Source organism: Varanus komodoensis, unplaced genomic scaffold (genome assembly GCF_004798865.1).
Source record: "Varanus komodoensis strain SLA01 unplaced genomic scaffold, ASM479886v1 scaffold45, whole genome shotgun sequence".
In the NCBI taxonomy this organism is placed as follows: domain Eukaryota; kingdom Metazoa; phylum Chordata; class Lepidosauria; order Squamata; family Varanidae; genus Varanus; species Varanus komodoensis.
The window spans coordinates 5,381,432-5,401,662 of NW_025336011.1; the positions used below are offsets into that span (position 1 = coordinate 5,381,432).

The 20,231-nt window shown below is 39.9% G+C and overlaps 1 protein-coding gene across 2 annotated transcripts in view; it reads right to left on the reverse strand.

The window, feature by feature from the left end:
* Positions 1-7,168: 7,168 nt before the first annotated feature.
* Positions 7,169-20,231, reverse strand: part of CCDC47 (coiled-coil domain containing 47) — a 25,112-nt gene continuing 12,049 nt past the window's right edge. For both annotated transcript variants that reach the window (XM_044444615.1, XM_044444616.1), the window contains exons 8-13: positions 19,504-19,614; positions 17,679-17,764; positions 16,557-16,615; positions 13,270-13,379; positions 12,527-12,694; positions 7,169-9,342 (exon numbers count right to left, since the gene is read on the reverse strand). In XM_044444615.1, coding sequence (XP_044300550.1) covers positions 9,262-9,342; positions 12,527-12,694; positions 13,270-13,379; positions 16,557-16,615; positions 17,679-17,764; positions 19,504-19,614 — 615 coding nt within the window. In that variant the 3' untranslated portion in view covers positions 7,169-9,261. The remainder of the gene's footprint in view (positions 9,343-12,526; positions 12,695-13,269; positions 13,380-16,556; positions 16,616-17,678; positions 17,765-19,503; positions 19,615-20,231) is intronic.

Here is a 20,231-nt window from a genome sequence, read left to right on the forward strand (position 1 = left end):
TAACCACATTCTATAATAATCAAACAAGGCTAATACATTATCAACAATTCGAAATATACCCATCCGTCACAGGGTGTAACATGGAAAGCAATCTGGTGTTCACAAGCATGCACTGATAGACAAGACATATCTATCAATCCCTGCAGCTCAAGAGATTTATACTTTGAAAGGCTCTGAGGCTCTGAAGGATGACAACTTTAGCATCTCACCTTAATATAATTTAAACAAGATGTTGCTGGAGCAAAACATGAAGACAGGGATATGTCAGGGAAAGGTACAAGAAAAAAATAGAGACAGTTGGTGCACATGGGATCCCTACAGTTATATTTTGCAGGAATGCAAAACAAGGGAAAGCTCAGAGTTTAGAAGCAATTTCAACACCATTCATGCACTTGGAGAATTGTATAGGCAAACTCACATAGTCTCTCCCCTCAAGGAACTTGTAACCTAAAACAATATTTAAAAAAAACCAACAGAGGGCAGGAAAGAAAACTAGGACATGAAGGAAAAAATGTACACATCTGTGTGGGCTCAACGTGAACAGGAGGTGGTAAACCAGTAGAAATGCTCTACCAGTTTCTCATGTATAACATTTTACAACCCACAAGCTGGTTAAAAAACAAAAAAGTAGAAGAGGTTAAAATACTCGAAGGCTGCTACTCTCTTATTTTAATCAGACTTGACCAAAGGAGGACACATCTGACTAAACATTCTTAAGATCAGATGGTAAAGCTGTCTGGGCCAGAAGATAACCTACATTTCCAAAACAGCTATAGAGCCAGCCAAGACATTCTTGCAAAACAGACTTTTTAGAACATAAAATACTACAGACGAACCAGTGAAGCTATTTCCTGGTCAAAATTGTAACCCCCCCCCCCCCCAGCAACAATGATCATACTATTCCCAAACCAGTAGTTAACAGCACAGGGGTGTGGATAGATGTGTAGAGGTGTGTTTTGCAACCGCAAAAGTGGGTGGGTCAGTGGGTGAAGGAAAGAGTCTTAATGAAATAGAAGCACTGAACATTTAATAATCGGGCAATTGCAGGGCAGACATAAATGCAATTTATTAACCCTCTGTGGACATTTAGATGTCTAATACATGTTTAAAGGTCACTATAAAGCTATAGATCATTACAGAACTACAAAGGTTTACTATGCCTGGAAAAAGGAAAATATGCAGATACAGCACGAAGTGAACTGTGAACTGTATCAAAGGTTACAGAAGGAAAATATAAGAACATAATGTTCAAAAGATGTGTGGAAGAGACACCAGCTTTCTCATGTTTGTGTTGTTCTGTTTAGGAAAACAAGAAACATACAGAAGGGGGAAATGCATGTTCATACACATTCAAAGTTCTCCGTCTGTTTCAAAATACACAGATATGGGCCCCATGCTGTCCTGTAACTTCTTCCAGGCATATTGCAGAAAACCCCAATCATTCAAGCACAATTGCACCATGCACAGCAGATGCAATGTGGTTTTGCCATCTAAAATGTTTTTATATTCAAATTCAGAGTGAAGTAATCTAGATTCAAATCTTGAGATTCTCACTACCCTTAGATCAATGCCAGCACTCCGGTGGCCATTGTATCCCTTTCTTGTTGTTCTGCAAAAGAACAAGGCTTAGTAGGATGATGCCTACTTTAAGTGTTTGAATGCATGAAGGTAGAAAAAAGAACAAGCAAGGAACAAGTAAAACAGGCATGGAATCCTTTTTTTTTTTTTTTTTTTTTATACCATGGTTTCCATTTACCTCCCATGTGAAAGTCCTAAAAGTTTCTGGTAACGTTACAAATACAGTTGCATGTGCACACATATGTGCACGCATGTGCACGCGCGTGCACACACACACACACACACACACAGAGCATATATAGAATGCCTTGAAGAAGTTTTCACTCCATCCCTTTGAATTTTCTATATTTCACAAGTTGAAATGGATTTAATTGGCACTGTTACCATTTGATATACACAAGATACTCAACACTAGGAATTTGTAAAGTGTTTTTATTGTGGCACAGGAGTAAACAAAAGCAAGCTGGCACTTGTTGTTTGCAGCAGTATTTGCCCTGTTTTACTGTGATATGCCTAAATAAGTTCTGGTGCAACCCACTGTCTCCAGAAGTTACATACTCTAAGGGGTTGAATGCAATCCACCCAAAGGCTCCATAAGCTTATTGGAGAGCATATCTAAACAAATAGCATCATGATGACCAAGGGATTATTGAAACTTCTCCAGGATAAAATTGTAAAAAAAGCACAAAACAGGATTCGATTATGTTTCACAATCCCAAACTATGGACGTCTCTCAGTGCACCATTAAATCCATTATTACAAAAGGAAAGAATATGGCTCAACTGTGACTCTGCCTAGAAAGGATGGTCCACCAAAACTCAATAACTAGGTAAGAAGGGCATTAGTCAGAGAAGCAACCAAGAGGCCAATGATAACTCTGAAGGAGCTGGAGAAATCTGCAACTGAGAAATGAGAATCCAATCGGCAGGGGTCAGGATTGAGGGGTATGATGGGTGATGCCAAATACAGGGCACTTCTAAAGGAAAACCAGTTCATCTTCCAGTGGGACAATGACCCTAAACACACACCCAGAGTAACACCAGAGTAGTTTAAAAACAAGAATTGGAATGTCCTGGAATAGCCCAGTCAAAGCACAGGTCTCAATTTAGAATGTATGGCAAGACTAGAAAATAGCTGTTCACTGATGGCCCCCATCTAACCTGACAGATCTGGAGCACGTTGGCCAGGAAGAACAGACAAACACTGAAGGATCCACATGCACAAAGCTGATACTTATTCAAGAAGACTTGCAGCTATGATTGCTGCTGATTTCTACCAAGGATTAACGCAGGGGAGTGAATACTTATGCAACCCTCTAGTGCCAATTTGTTGTTAACTTTTGTGCCATAATAAAAATATTTTGAACTTTCACAGTGTTGAGTATTTCATGTACACCAGATAGTAACAAATGCTAATTCAACTCTTTTCAATTTAAGGTTGTAGCACAAGAAAATGAGGAAAATCAAAGGGGATATTTTTTAGATTTTTTACTATTGTTTGGAGACGTATCTGAACTCTCTCAATAGGATAGTGAGCTTCTGCTTAGGCTCTTTTATATTAATTGCACACACACTTATCCATCATATGCTAAGAGCTATAATCAGAAAGTTTATTTTTCCCCTTACTAAATGAACTTACTGCATTGTTATGTATCTTTTGTCTTGCCTATATTTTTAACTTTCATAATAAAATACATATTAAGATACAATTAAGAACAGAATGTACAACTTCATCCACTTACCATGGGGAAAACAGCTAATCATGACTACTATCTTTTGCTTTGCAGGGTGTTCTAAAACCAAACACTTCATTAAGCACTTCCTGAGAATTTAACTCTGTATTTCACATGCAGCAGAATTAAATGATAGGATGAACTACACTGCTTCAAAATGTATCTGTGCCACATTTTAAAATGTTGTAAAAATAACATTCAATGTTTTTAAAAGCATCAAAATTGTCTGCAAATAAAAATAACTTGCACGTTAGCAGAAGGGTTCAGACAGAAGCTTCCTTCCTGTTACAGATCTACTTGCAAAGAATTTACTATACAGGGATGATTAAAAATGTGAATCCGTGACCACTGCTACCTGTAACCTGAAGTGGCAAAGTTAATTCTATCATTGATACTGCTATACATATAGACTGGGCCTAGGAGCTGAGAGGAAGGAGGAGGGGTGCCATGGTTGCTCCCTTCTCTCTGGATAATGCTGGAAGTTCCATATTTTCCTGTCGAGCTGTACCAGTGGGTGGGGAGATGGAGGGCAGGTTCACAGGACACAACAAGCCACAGTAGGTTTTCACTGTTGTGTCATCCAAACCCCATAATGGTATTTCAGTGTGGTACGATTGTTTTTATGAGCCATAGTCAGAAACAACTATCTGTGGTAATAGTTTCTTGGTACTGTGGTGCTGGAGGAGACTCCTGCGAGTCCCTTGGACTGCAAGGCAATCCAACTGGTCAGTCCTAGAGGAGATCAACCCTGACTGCTCTTTAGAAGGTCAGATACTGAAGATGAAACTCAAATACTTTGGCCACCTAATGAGAAGGAAAGACTCCCTGGAGAAGAGCCTAATGCTGGGAACAATAGATGGCAAAAGGAGAAGGGGACGGCAGAGGATGAGGTGGCTAAATGGAGTCACTGAAGCAGTTGGCGTGAGCTTAGGTGGACTCCAGGGGATGGTGGAGGACAGAAAGGCCTGGAGGAATGTTGTCCATGGGATCACGATGGGTTGGACGCAACTTTGCAACTAACAACGAAACCATGATGGCTTGCTGGGTTTTCTGAATATGGGAAAACACAACTCATCATGGTACCGAGGCCAGAACCAGAAAGCCATTTGAAAAAAGCAGCCTATTGTCCTGCTTGCCAAGTGGATAGCTCGAAAGCACCACTGCTAGCAGCTATCAAAGGCATCTCCACTCAGTTCACTTTCTCCCATAAAGATCTTCTTTGGAGCAGGAGCAAGCAATCAGCTGGTCAGCAATGGGAAACTAATTCCCCTGCTACCCCCCCACACATACAAGCAAGAGGGGCAACTATCAGCTAAGTGGCACTGCCAGTGGGGGGCAGTGTTGTTCAGCTGATTCCCCTGCCATCCCCATTCTCACTTCTGCATGCTAGGAAGGCATCCCAACCACAATCAGCTTACCAGATTGAGGTAACTAATGGCAACAATCTTTCAAGTGGAAGTATCAGAGAAAAGTGGGAGTAGGAGAGGAAAGCATTCATAGCGAGCAAGTTTGCCTCCTATTTTAGTGCCACCTATGGCACTTCCATTTATCATATTTATATTTTACTCTGAGCACCAAGAATGACTCAAATCCAACCCCCCACAAGCTTGGGAATGTAATAAAATCTAGGTGCCCCAAAAGGCATTTTTTCTCACTTGCAATAGGACCTGAGCTAGGTGTTGAGGAGGAGTATGTGTTTATTTGGGAGTGAACAGTATGGAACAAGAAAAGTGAAGAATATCCCTGAGCTCACCACTCATCAAGTTACCATGTTATGCACCCCCAGGACTCGATTGCAGCTGCATCTTCCAAAGTACCAAGTAACTTGTGCTCAGTACAGCAGGAGTCTAGCAGAACTCAAATAACCATTTTTCATGCAAGGCACCTTTGATTTAGTATAATAAAGTACTGCATAACTAAGGGATTGTGCAAACTGGGGGTACAGTGATAGTCTCTACAGAAGTGACACACCAAGTCAAATTCTTCTGAGGCATTCCAACAAGCTCTGGACTGGAAGCAAGAATCACTATGGTTTTCTATGACAACAGCAGATAACCCAAAGCTTCCCTGCTCAGGTGGTAGAGGGATGGTCCTCTTCTTCAACACAATTCATCTATTTTATATATGCATATATCCTGTTTTTCAACTACAGCCTTCAAAGTAGTTTATGATATTTTAAAGCACAATCTATTAAAGAACCACAAGCAAAAAAAAAAAAAAAAAAATGAACACAACCAGCTCCAGTGAGCAGGAGCCTGCATCTGATGTCCCTTCATACAGTAGATGTCTTTTAGTCCTGTGTGGAGGCAGCCCAACTGGAGCGAACCTGGATGTTGTCTTTGCATGTTCCTGTCTCCCTCGTTTCTTCTTCCTTCCCACAGAGCAGTTGTGTCAGGGGCAAACCAACTGAAGAAGTAACAGATGTTCTCTTTGCCTTACTCTCCAAGAAGACAAGAGCCTAGAGGATGGCTACAGAACTTATGGGCCTCCACATGTCACTAGGTTCCAACTCCCATAATCTTGTCTGTTGGCTTTGATGGTTGGGGCTGATGAATTGTGTGGTCCAGCATCATTTGGAGGGGCACCTGTTCATCATCCAAAGCCTGGAGAAATATGGCCAGGCTGGTAAAGGCTTCAGAGGAGCTTTCTTCTGCCTTTGAGTGGATGGAGTGATGATCTCCAGCTCACATAGTTAGCTTGCAGTCAAAAACTGAAAAGACACATAGCACTTGCTACACTTAATGACAAATATATCCAAGCGGTCCCTACCTGTAGTCTAGTGGTACAGAAACTCAGGTTTGCAGGCCATATCCAGCCCACCCAGCATTTCCCAGGTGGTCATGTCCCTTCCTTTGGTTATTCCCTTTTCCACAGTTTACAATTCTTTCGGTTGTTCCCAGCTTTTGTGCAGTTTTTTCACATTCTAAAAAGTTGAAATGACTCTGAGGCTTTAGAAATTGGCCTGACTTTTTAAGCCTGACTTTTTAAGTTCATTCCCATCATGTTCCCCTCTTGCAAAAACAGCACCATTCCAATCAACCCTTCTCTTTGCTAGGGCCTTTGCAAAAGCAGCCCAAACAGCTTCAAGTGACTACCGTCTGCAGCATAAATTCATCTTAACTCTTCCATTTTATCCTTACAATGATGATGAGAGGTAGATCAGGCTAAGAGAGTGACTGGCCTAACAGAGACCCAGTGAGGTTGATGTTTGAATGGAGATTTAAAACCACATTCTCCCAATTCTAGTCAGAAACATTTTGACTATTACATCAGACAAGTAGAATTAACTTTGTAAAGCTCATGACCTCCCTTCCCATCCTTAAGGGGAAAAGCATATGAATTGTTACCTGCATACCCATCTTCCTCTCTCCCTTAAGACACACATGGCTTGCTACAGAAGGCACAACCTTCTGAAACATCTGTATTAGTGGTAGTTCTCCAAAAGTATATAGAGGTGTATGAGTGTATGTGTGCGCAATATAGTATACCACCAGAGAACCCTATCTCTATAGTGCTTTAGCACTCAAGGATAGGATAACTCCCTGATGTGATTCATCCTGCTCTCCAACATCTGTCTTCTCTACTTTAATTAAGGTCCTTCTTCTCAGATAAATACAATTCATGAATTAACTCTAGAATGAAATAAAAGAACCAATCCAGTAAGAAAGAAATGAAGCAAACCAAACCAAAAAGGAATTGAACTGCATTTAAACTTCTATCTTTCCTTTCTTGGATTATTCTAATAAATGGTTCTCTTGCCAAATTTAACTTCCACTGCCCTGTGTTTTATAAGAGTTTAATAATACTTTACTAATAAAAGTCCCTTAGACCAAAATAAGAGGGCAAGCCACTTACATGTTTCCTTTAAAAGAAGACCATTGTGAAACAATACTTTATTCAATTTTACTTTCTACATCTAGTGACAAAATAGTTTGAATCCCATATAGGATTGCCATTTCTGCTGTAAAGTACCATAAATGACAGTTATATAAAAATTACTAAATTCAAATTCTATTCAGGTTGCAGGTTTTTGCATTCGGAAAGAACCTTTGTATTTGCATGCTCTGACAAATAGGTTTTAGCACATGCTATTTTAAAGAGCAGCTTAATATTATTGCATCTGAGATATCTGCAGGTAAAAGCATCAAGAAAATATGTTAAGAAAGAAATTTAGCCCTCAAGTTTCTTATCATTAAACCCACTACAGGAAGTATCCATTATACACAAATGATCACATGTCATCTAGATGAGCATTTATAAAATGCAGCAATTCTCAAAGACTGCAAAGTGGGAGAAGTTCCAGTTCCCAGTTTCCACAGCACATGCAAACTGCTTAGTAAATAACTTTAAACAGATACAAAAAGATACACTCTTCTAAAAATTCTTCTACCTTGCTGGGGGAATAAGTCCATAGCTATTTTAGATTCTAGCTCCTTCTCAAGTGTTACATAGTCAGCAGCCACAGAAACATATAAAAATTAAAAGATAGAAATACTGGAGGAAGATGACACAATTAAGGGAACACATTGAAATTTAGAGAAAGCTGCTAAAACACATAGTCATCTGATTGAGAAAGAAAAGAAACACAACACATGCAGCCACCCGGAATCAGCAACACCAACTATATGGGGAAGGGAGCACTGCAAATCTAGGAGCAAACATCAGGTACACACAAGCCAGCTGTGTGGGGAATAATAAGATGACTTTCAGCAAAGGAGGGATGCATGAGGAATAACATGTTTGATCCTACAGTGATCTTTATGCAGCACCCTGCATACACACAAGTGTTGAGATTCTGTGTCAGGACAACCTAACAGATAGGGTTTACCTTAACCTAAAGCAGCGGTATTTTTTTTAATCCATCAGCAGGCACCTGCCATTTTTCCAACTGCTCATTTACATATCAGCATCATCATATACAGGTTTGCAGGTTCAGATCCTGTGAAGATCTAACAGAAATGCTTATCCACATGCTGGATTACCATATGCTTTGCTATCAGTAGCCCACAGACTAATTTCCAGTCCATTGTGCTGGAATAATTCTGGGACAAGTGATTTGAAAAACTCTTTAAAGATTTTAAATAACACTGTTTTATTACCCTTCTGTTGCAAGAATTGTGAAACTTCCCCCCTCATAAATGATTAATGTAAAATTTAAACAATTCACAGCATACATATTTTGTGTTTGATTGTTTGAAGTCTTAACTGTGCTGGTTTTACCAATTATGAAAGGAGGCATATTCCTACTGGGAGGGTTTAATTGTTTTAATTTTTGGCCAATATGATTGATTTTATCCACATCCCCAAAATAGAATCAAAGTGCTTATGCATTGCTGGCACATTCTAGGGAGTTATACTTTTAAAAAAACAACAACAGAAGCCAAAAGATGCCGAAGAGTATTGCAAATTTCTACAATAGCAAACTGATCCAACAACATGGAAGACGATTGCAAAGCTTTCTATATACACATTTGCATGTTACATAATGAAGATAGTGAATGCAACCCTGAAAATATTTATTAGCAGTCCCACTGTACAAAGGAGACTAAAGTGGTTTCAGGATTGCAACCCACCTGTTGGGAGTGCTGATGCAAAGCATCTTTCTCTTGTTGCTGGCTAAAGTGTAACTTTGGTGCTGATGGGATCATTTTTGAAGCGATCCATTGCATTCATTTATGTGAAAAGTTACCTCAGAACTGATTACCCTAGTAATCTTTCCAAGAACAACCTTGTGATTAAGCCAAGAAGATTTCCTTGATGTTCTAACAACCTTACCACATGTACACATCCACAGAAACAGTTCACACATAATCCCATCAGCAACAAAGGTTAGTGTCAAAAGTGGTTCTTAATGGGCAATGATTAAGGTCAGGAATATAATTAGCTCATTGTAGGCAGCAAATCACAATTCTATGCTTGGCACCAAGGAAGTTTTCTTGCAGCTTGGTTTCTCACATAGCCTTCACTTTGATTTGTTTCATTTTCATTTGCTTCTTCTCGAGTTTCTTCTGTTCACGCCTCAAAGCAGCCTCCTGTTGGAAAGAGCATAAATTTTGTGAGATAATCTGATTGCATGTCTGTTTACAAAGGCAAAGAAACAAAGGAAATTAAGCTAACTGTACAGACTAATGGCCCTTACAGATTACATTTTTTTGTGCAACAAATATGCAGTTGTTACTTTGTTGATGTGGGTGATACAAACATTTTCACCTGGCTAGCGCTGTTGCTTTAGAGAAAAACTACATGGTTGCTTAGCGATTTTCTGTTTTTGCAGACAGAAAGGAATTCAGCACTGAACAAGATCCCACTTCCTGGGACCAAGAAGGCATGACTTGCTTAGGAAGTAGGACTTCCCAACTCCATCCTCAGGTTAGCTGACAGATATAAAACAGAACTATCTTGTAATTGGTAAACACTCCAACTGCATATCAGAGAATATAACTAGTTAAATAATGCCTAAAGACAACTGAACTTGTAGGACTGTCAATCTCAAAGAAACCTTTAACAGAAACCAAACTGAGAACTGAATTATTTTGCTTTTGGAAGGCATTTTTGTGTGAAGAAAGCTCAGATGGTTGCTCTAGAGATCTGCTCTAAGTGGCCTATCCCATGAAGGCTACTAAACCTGCTGCATTCTATCCTATCTGGCACTGTATGGTTAGTCAAGGAATATGCCAGAGAGATGGACCTAAAGCCATCTCAACAAAGTAATCAAGGAAGGGGAAAATGGCATAAATAAGGCTCTATACCGGCATATATGCAGACAGACCACAAAGATTGGGACAGACCTCAAAGTTTTGAGGCTATGTGAGACAATGAGAGTATGCTGCTCTATGTTTTAGAGTTGAAAGGCCATATACGAGTAGTACCAATATGTGAGCTCTCTGGAAACCCAAATGATTGGGGGATATAAATTAGGAATCTGTCTATTGCCTAATGCCCATTGTTCTGAAAAATGCAGAGCTCCCGCTCTTCTGAGAGGGCTTGAAGTTCTAACATAGAGATGCTTCCACTGCCAGAAAAAGCATCTTGAGTTACAGAACCTGAAACATACAACACTGTGAGGCTAGAATGTGGAACAAGGAAGCACACGGAGAATAAGATTCCAAGTAGAGAACTGATAGGCGAGTGGCAAGAAAGGAGCAAAGCAGCTCTGAAAAATATCTGAATCAGAGAATGCACAATGATGTGGTGACCACCTGAATCTTCAAGGCTGCTTGAAGCACAGTGAACTGGAGAAAAAAAACAGTATGCCCACAAACTGAATGTAAAAGACAAGATTTCCCTGCACAGTTATACCAGGTAAGCAGATGCCTTGTGCAAGGCCAGGAGAGTGTAAACTCTGGAGGTTGAAACTAACAGCAATTAGGGGCTGATTTTCAACCCTACAGGCAGACAAGATATTTGAATTTCAGGTGTGGGAGATGACCCTAGTAAAACAGATTTTGATGTTCAGGTAGTGTCCATGATTACAATGTAAAAGTCAGGGAGATCTGGGCCACCTGGGAGTGATCAAGAAGTATAGTCTGCTTTCATCTCTCTGGCTGTTCTTGCCATTTCTCCTGCTTGTGAGAAGGCCTGCAAGAGGCAATGGGAACTGCAGTGTTTCCACCAGAAATGACCTACTTTCGAAGTATCAGCTTCTGAAGTGCATTTGTATTCAAGGAAGGGAAGATAAACTGGGGCATATAACAAGGAATTTTCCCTAATTCTAACCAAGTGCTGAATGTTCTCCTGTTCCCAATGAGATAACTCTGTTTCACCAACACTTAAACTATGATGTTGTTTGGAAATTTTCATTAATTTCCACTAAACATATAGTGCTCAGGGTGGCAAGAAGCAGGTTTCTATTGCAATTTAGAGTGATGAGTTACATTGTGGTTGTACAAGTGTCAGGAGCACCTATCCGTTAATGCCTGTGCCATTCATGACAATGAGAAAAATATCCTCAATTTCAAAGAACGTCCAATTCAAAGTTCAATTTCAATTGTCAGTTTCAGAAAATGCTTTTAGAAACAATTCTCTCTTGGTGGTTTACCAAATTAGTGCTCCATGTCACAGTCTAATACATGAGCCGCACTACTCATTCTGACTAATTTAAAAAACAAACACCAAATCCTAGTAAATAGCAACCCTCCCAAGACCAGCAAGCTTATGCCCCTAACTGCCATTCAACTGCAGAGAGGCCATGTATCATGTTAATAGTGGTAGAATATCCTAGTTTCAGATATAAGAATTAATTTTATTTAATGGTTGACCAAAAGACCTGGTCAAAAGTCATGACTTTAGAAGTCAAACTACAATAGTTAAAAACATTTAAATCTGGCATGAATTTCACTGGATGGCCTTGCACAAGTGATTCTTTCTTAGTCTAACCTACCTAACATGGTTGTTGTGAAGCTGAATAATAACTCTGCTCCATGAGCTTTGAGCTGCAACAAAACCACAATAAAGCATTTATATTCATATTTGGCCTCCCCAAGTCAAAATAATTCAAGATGTCAAGAATGTTTTTGTTCATCTCAGAGTTAGTTCTGATAGCCATGGGCAAAAAAGGGGTAAACCACTTGTACTCATGTGAGAAGTATAATAGAAAACACATGAGTTCACATGATTCATGGGTCCTCTTCTATGAAAGAGTGATAATCTTAAATAAATGAGCTTATAGCTCCTATTTTGTGCATTCCATGTGTGTGTTTTGCCTGCGGGTTTTTGGCATGTGATTTGTCTCTGTGTGTGTTCTTTTGGCTGTGAAGTTGGTGGTTTCTCTGAACATCTCCTTTTTGTTTTATGAGATGGATATTTTGCTGTCTTTTGTGGGGATAAATGTGTAATTTGGCATTTGGATCCTATTATAATTACACTGCTTTCATATCCCACTTTTTTTTTTTTGCTTTATGATGAATTCGAGGCAGCTTATTTTATCCTCACAACAACAACCTTGTGATACAGGGAGAAAGTTTGTGACAGGCCTAAAGTCACCCAGTGAGTTCCATGTCTGAGCAGCGACTAGAACCCAGATGTCCCAGGACCCCAGCGCAACACTAACCACCAACCTTTGTCTTGCACTCAGCTTGTTGGACAAGAAACTATCCAAACTCCCATAGCAGCTATTTAGTACTGATACCGGTGACAATATCTCAAACTTCAGGAGGTATCAATGATCCAAAAAGATTGGGGATCCCTGGTCTGATACAATGAGCTCATTTATTTTACCTCCAGACGGCGCTGCTTCTCTGGGTCTTCCTCATTCATTATCCTCTCTTTCTCTGCCCGTTTCTTCTCTTCCCGGCGAGACTGAGCAGCCTCTTGTCTTTGTACATGAGTCAATTTCAGAAAATTTTCTTCTACTCGTGCCCTATTCTTATCTGCTTTTTGTTTGCCCTTTGTTCCAAATCAAGGAAAAATGCAAAGAAGTCATAGTTAGTATGGATAAAAATTTGTTCATTAGACAGCGCTACAATCTTTAAATATCACATGTGGCAAAACTTGGCCCTGAACTGGTCCCAAACTGGCTGGATTACAGTAATGTATCAGTCCACGCTAACACGCTCATGTGAGCTGCCCTGGATGACTCTGTGTCAGCAGGTTTAATGCACAACAGCTTCCCTCTGCCTAACAAGATTAAGAGGTCAGAAGTATCATACAGCAATTTCCCAGCACCGGAACTGGTTTTCTGTGGTCTTTCAGGCACACATCACAATGCAAGTTTAATTTCTAAAACCATACATACCAAGCCAACCTCAGAGCATCTAAAAAGCGCAATTACTCTTGCCTTCTTACCTACCCCATGTCTTGTTGCAAATAATGCTAATTATCCAACAGCACTATCCTAGGTGTGCCATGGTTTGTGCAGGGCAGGAAGGATGTCCATGAGAAAAGGGAAAACAATAAAGAATTGTCTTTGGATTTTAGAGCTGCCCATTAATATGAGACTCACAGATTAACCCATCACTTACTTCTCTATTTAGGCGGAACTTCTTTGCTTTATCAATGGAGTAAATAACCATGTTCATCAGAGGCAGCAGCGCTTCCATGTCTTTTGGGGAGGTGTTTCCTGCTCCAGGCACTATAAAGCAAAATGATACTTTCCTTGGATGAAGGGATATGAAAGCTGAAGTCCTAACCCTACTAAATCCCATTGATCATAATGAGACTTCCCTCTCCATATGCCTCTGTAGGCGTGGGCCATTAAAGAACATTACATAGCAGCTGCATGAAGATTCTGCACTACTCAGCTTTTAGAACAGAAGATTTAACTGGTGTTTAATAGTAGGCCTACCACCTGATTGAGGAAATCTTAACATATGTATGTTAACCAGTTTATCAATCAATTTTATATTCCAGGAAAACAGTTCAGCAGCACATACTTAATGTTATAGATGGCGTACATGCAAGTTGTTGCAGACACCAACCCAAAAAGGCATTTCTTCCTGTAGGAAAGTGAACTGCTCCTTTCAATTTCTGCTTACTGCCTGTAGCTTTTTATGAGGCCCCAGTATAAACTTTACCTATATTTGAAAATGTGTTTCCTAATTAATCAGGGAATCATTTAAATAAATTGAACACTTTTGAGCAATCTAAGCAACTAATAAAGGACCACTACTTTAATAAGAAGCCACAAACACATCAGGAACTAACAAAGGACAGGTAAGAATACTGCAGTGTATGCAACAGTTCTTTAAGACTTGGTTCACATGAAACAAACCATTGTCTAATTAACCATGGTTTGTTGAATCATGGGTTGCTGTTATATGGAAAGTCAAGTATGGGTTGTTAACCATATACAACCCATGAAAACTATCTGATCTGTATGTAATGGGCATGCAGCATGCTAAGCCACTCTGGGAATAAGCTGTACAGTATGGGTCATTCATAAAATAACCCATGATTATTATTATTTATATCCCGTCCTTCTGACAAGCACTCAGGACGGCTTACACAATATAAAATTACAATAATACAATAATAAAACCACAATTATTACAACAATATAAAACAGCATATTGTAAACTAAGAGAAAAAGGGAGGAAAAGAAGAGAAAATGCGACTGTGGGGAAGGAGAAAAAAAATCTTAAAACATCTAAAACCCTTGATTATTAAAATGATGGTTAAATAAAAAGGTCTTTACCTGGCGCCGGAAGGAGTATAATGTCAGCGCCAGGTGGGCCACTCTGAGGAGCGCATTCCATAGTCTGGGCGCCACTGTGGAGAAGGCCCGCCTTCGGGTAGACACCCTCCGCACTTCCTTCAGAGAGGGTTCCCGGAGCAAGGCCTCCCCTGCTGAGCTTAAGGGGCATGAGGGCATATAGGGAAGGAGGATGCATCCAACAGATGATTGGGCTTATATACAATACAAGCTATAGCCAATTTGGCTCTCGGAATGGTTACAAGATTAAAATGATTATCCCCTCCTTACCTCTTGGTCCTACAGCTGATATTCCACTCCCCTTCATGGCAGAATCTGACTTGCCTCTCCCTCCCTGTTCCAATCCTTTTTGTTTACCACTTTAAAAATGGTGCCTCAGAGATTTGCAATTGGACTCATTTTCTTTTCTACCCTCAACATGTTGCGCAACAAAGTGTTATTTTGGTCAGTATCATCTTACTTGGTGGATTCCCTTACATGTTCCAGCTGTTAAAAGGAGTTAAGTGCAGTAGGTAACATGCATGGTAATTAACAAGGTGAGACTGCATATTGTCTAATTTGTGCACCATTGCCAGAGACCAAGTTCCAAGTTGTCAATTGAAAAGCAATGAAAAGGAGGAAAAGTGCAGAAAAAGGTGCACCAAAAAGCAATGGGGGTGTGTGCGAATATCTCCTTCTTGGCAATGTGATGCTGTCACTTTTAAGTGAACCCTCTCAGTGCCCTCCAACCTTTTCAACGCTCCCACAAATCTCCAGCCATTCCATAAAGAGAAGATATTGGCTCCCCAACTTTTTACAGCACTAACTACAGCAGTAAGTGGTCCAAAATTAAGTCCAGAGTTACCATCTTTCCATCCTGGAGTAGCTGGAGAATCAGGGAAGAGTTGAAAACAGGCACTGAGAAATTTCAAAGAATTAAATTGCTAAGTGGGAGATATTGGTTGTGTGTCCCCACTCCCACCCCCATTCGATGCACTTCTTTCCCTATTTCTGGTGCTTCTCCATGGTGCAAATGTGTTCTTCCTCTCCCATAGTATTACTTTCCCCAGTCTTCCTCAACTGTTTGCAAATTAACTGATAGGTGGCCTCATCTTGTCAGCTCCCCTGTATGTTCCCTCCTCTACCTTACTCCCTTTGTCAACTGAAACATACAAGAAAATTGACCACGCCAGTCTATCCAGATCAGACAGCTTCTGTGCACTTGCAAAAGACAAGCCTTGGAATCTCAGAGTGGCTTTTGCACAAAAAAATAGGCCAATCTACAAAAAGTGGTCTGGGTATACATGATGAGCTATTGTGTTGTGTAAACTTAGACTGATTTCCATACAACACAAAAATCCACTGTGCCCAGCTGTCCACAAAGTGTTTTCATTTCATGTCATGTGAACTAGGTCACAAAGTCCAGGTATGAACATCACATCTGACTGGGGCTGAATATTCAAAAAGGTTGTAGAATGTGCCACAGCAATTTATCATTGATTAATTTACAGAGTTATCACATCATTGTGACTATACTTTTCCAGTTGCTAATAGTTCAACCCAAATCCTTACACATCTGATTTTCCTGAACCATCAATGATGATGGCAAAGTTGGATTTTTAAAATATTTAGCAATTAACATTTACACTCCAAAAGGTTTCCCAAGAACCTATTGCCTTTTCAGACAGAGAGCTCCTAGGGTGACCAATTAGGCGGTATTATGCAATATTTTGTCATTTCTTTCTTAACAGAATTGCTAGTTTAAAAAGGGCAGAAGAAGCAGTGAGAAAACATAGGAGTTAAAAAAGGAAGATGATGAGGTCTTGACCCTGTGTAATTCTATGAATATATGAAGTGATGAACCAATTGAAGCCTTATCTGGAAGCATCCCTTCTTTTATTGTTCCTAATCCATCTGCAATAAGACGCTGAGCTATTGTGACTGCCACACCATTAAGATAATGACTATTTGGAGTAAAAATACTACTGAAAACAGAACAAAGACTGACCCAGAAGGTTTCACAAGTTATACTCCAATAATAAAATAGACTTTCAAGTGGAAGTCTATTTTATTATTATTCTCAAGAAAAGCTGTTTGTAATCAAGAACCTGGACTTACCATTAAAAGTAAACAACAGTGTCTTTTTCGTTTCAGGCAGTTTCAAAGGCTGACCCTCCCTAGAAAAGAACAAAAAGATACACTGTCAGAAGGATATTAAAAATCCAGCAAATCACGTCAACAGGGCAGTAATAACGTCGCATCAGAAAGTACCACATGCCAGGCTCCTATCTGAGGTGAATTTGCACGTGCTATGCAGAAAAGGTCAACCTGCTGTATTTAAAAGTTTTGCAGAATTTTTCTCCAAATTTTTACAGTGTTCTTGAAGAACATTCTTGCAATATGCTTGTAAAAATACTTTCCACAATAAAACCCGCTTTAAAAGCTGGTGTGAGAAATCTGATCTGGCAATAGATTTCTTTGCCTCCACTGCAAAGTATCAAGCCTTCCAGAGACAAGCATGCTAGATATACTCATACCTCCATTGTGCAAACAGCAAAGAGGAGGACTCAGGCTGTCCTCGACCAGCAGCAAGGGGTATTTCACAGCAATCTGTTCTCTCCACTAAGGGGGACGGGTAGGAAGCGGCAACAGATCCTTGCCTGCTGCCTTGCTGTAACACAGACCACTTAGCTCAGTGCTGTTCAGTGCTTGATGAGACAAAACCACCTGTTCCTGCCTATCCTTTTTCCAATAGGTAGGAGTGGCAGCGGCAATACAATGGGCAACCATCAGATCATATCTTTTGCAGCAGGTCCTGAAATGCTAAAGGATACCTTTATTTAAATATATTAAATATTTCCACTCCTCGTGTTCAGAGCTGAGCTCTGGTGCTGAAGAAAACTGTTATAAATAAAAATGTGCATGTATATGGCATGCTGCATTCCAAATTCTTTGGACTACAGCTTTCAGAAGCACAGTCAGCATGGCCAATGCACAGGGATTACCGGAGTTGTAGCCCAAAATAATCTGGAGGGCACCATGTTGCCTAACTAAATAAATTACTATATGCATCACTCTGGAATTCCCAAGGCAGAACCATTTTGAATGGAAAGACAGCACAGTATAGATGTGGTTGTGGCTCCAGCAGACACCCTACTCTTTTCTTTGGCAAGAAGGGAACTTAAAAACTTCAGAGCAACATTAGTTTGGAAATACAATTGTTTATTGTGCTATACTCACTCTTGCATAAGTTTTGGACCAGAAAACTGGTCAGAAAAATGGACGGACTCTATCTTGTCAGCATAGTGTGTGAGGAAATGGATCATCTGCAAGGGAAAAAAGTTTTAGGGTCCTGAGGGAGTCATGATTTCTTATGAAGTTGAACACACCACCTGATAAGACTAGAAACTATTTTCTTCATTAGTTGAACATTAAAAGATACAGTAAACACCATACAGAGTCAAGTCAGAGCTTCAGCATTTGGTTACCAACAGCAATCTCCTTTGTCATTTTCCCTCAATATTGGCATTCAAAAATATACCACCTATAGACTTGGAAGGTCCCACTTTGCTAGCTCTCTCTTTCATTAATATATCTAGAAAAAAGTTTCTAAGTGTCAGCCAGCAGTGGCAGTGAATTCCACAGACTAATTAGTGAAACTGGTGAGGTATGTCATACTCGCTTTCTACAGATGAGGTACAGCAAAGTTAAGGCTAAGAAATAGCATGTGAGATTCAATGTCATCATTCAAAAAGCAAAATGCTATCTGATGATAAAGACTAAACTAAGGGAATGACTTTTAATCCCCAGGGGCCTAGACCAGCCAAGGCTCCTCATTTCAGATTTAGGGACACTTACGCAGATACACAACAACCTAAAAGATGCTATTTAGCTTATTGAATACATATTGTGATAAAATATGGATGCAGATTATTAACAAACGAGGAAAAGAAAAGCTTACAGATGTCGCTTTAGTGATAAGTCTTTCTAATGTGACTGATCTTGCTCCAGGGCACTGGTTACCCCAACGCCTTGCATGTTCTTGGTTCCAGGTGGAAAGCCAGTAAACAACACCTCTTGCTCAGAGAACACCTCCTCTTCCCAGTTTATACAGTTCCTCTCTCCCTCTGTTTCAGAGCCTGCCAGTATACACAAGCTCACCTGCCCCCTGCCACACTTTCTTAGAGAAAGGAAAAGAGAGGCTGACCCAATTAACTTCAGCAGAAGGATTTATCAACAGTTTTATCTCAGAGATGAGGGAAGGAATTTACAGCGCCTGGTAGCTGATGATCTCATGCATTCACTGAGGTCCTACAGGTTTCTCACAGTGATTAAGCCAAACAAGTATCTATGGCTACACTTAATGCCTGTTAGACATTGGGAACCATTCACACTCAACTCCTTGTCACAATAGCTCCTGGTTATTGATCCCAGTGCTGTTCTAGTCATCAGCTTCCCCCAGAACATTTGGATGGCTACCACTGCAAGAATGTGCCAGGCTAAAAGGACCTTTGGCCTACTTTAAAATGGCATATCCTGATATTTTAGTTGATAAGCATTATGGACAAGCAGTGTGAAATGTTCAGTCTCCTCATCAAAGTCTTGCTATATTAAATGCCAAGGAACTAACTATTATTTACAAATATTTTTTAGTATAAAGGAGGTATATGATTATTCTTTGTCATTACAATATTGTAAGGTACACTGGACTGAGAATTACACATATGCCTGGAACGATCCAGTGAGGCACACTCAAGGAACAGAATGGTGACCCATGGCTAAGGTGCTTGTCCACTGCACCATGCCAAGTACACCGTGCATCATGCCGAGATGTTGATCTTATTTCACTCAGCAATTCCTCCAAAGTGGAATGTCCCATTTTTCATACATGTTCATTTAAACATACACACATAAACAAATGAACAGGACTATTTTAAAGTGCAGCATTACAGAAGAGACCTCAGAAGGCAAAGCATAGTTTAGGCACTTGGATGCCTTTTTTTGGGTCCCCTGAAGTTTTGCACTCATTAAAACATGGATGTTTTTACCAATTACTTTCCATTACCTTAGTATCCATCATTCCTTCTGTGACCTCACCCATCTCTGATAGGATAGCCAATGATTCTGGAAGCCCGTACTTTGCTCCAGTCTTGGGTTTATCACTGCAGAACTCACTCTGTCAAAAGGAAATGACCGTATTATTAGAAAGCTGTGTGTCTTCCACTCCTTGTTTAAAGAAGTCCCTAGTCAATATAATACAATACAATACAATACAATACCAAAAGCAAAGGAACTGAGTCAAGTTCTCAAGAGCTAGAATTAAAGCCCTGCTCTATGTTGAAATTTTGAACATGGAATTTTTGATTAGGATTTTATGTTGTTCTGTTCATGCTTTTGCTGAGTGAACATTTCTTAGCCACAAGATCCAGCTTTGGAGAAAAAAGGAAAGCATGAACACCATTTTCATTTTGATTTAAATTAGATAACTTTATACTAATCTCCTTGAAGCTTCACAGTACATTATGGTTCTTAAAGGCACAAATGCAAGATTTAGGTGAACTTTCAAAACAAAAATGTTCCAAATCATCATTGCCACCCTTGCTCTCCCAGTCCTTTCAACAAATGTTTAAAAACCAATCTCATTTCTGGGTTCTTCCAGATGGAGGGCTACTAGCACTACTAATCAAGAAACACTGACTGGAAATCCATAAATTCTTTAAATCATGGAATGTCAAGGCCTAATGGCAGTGATGAAATGTTCTGCCTCTCACATGCGTGTCACTTCTGCTTTCA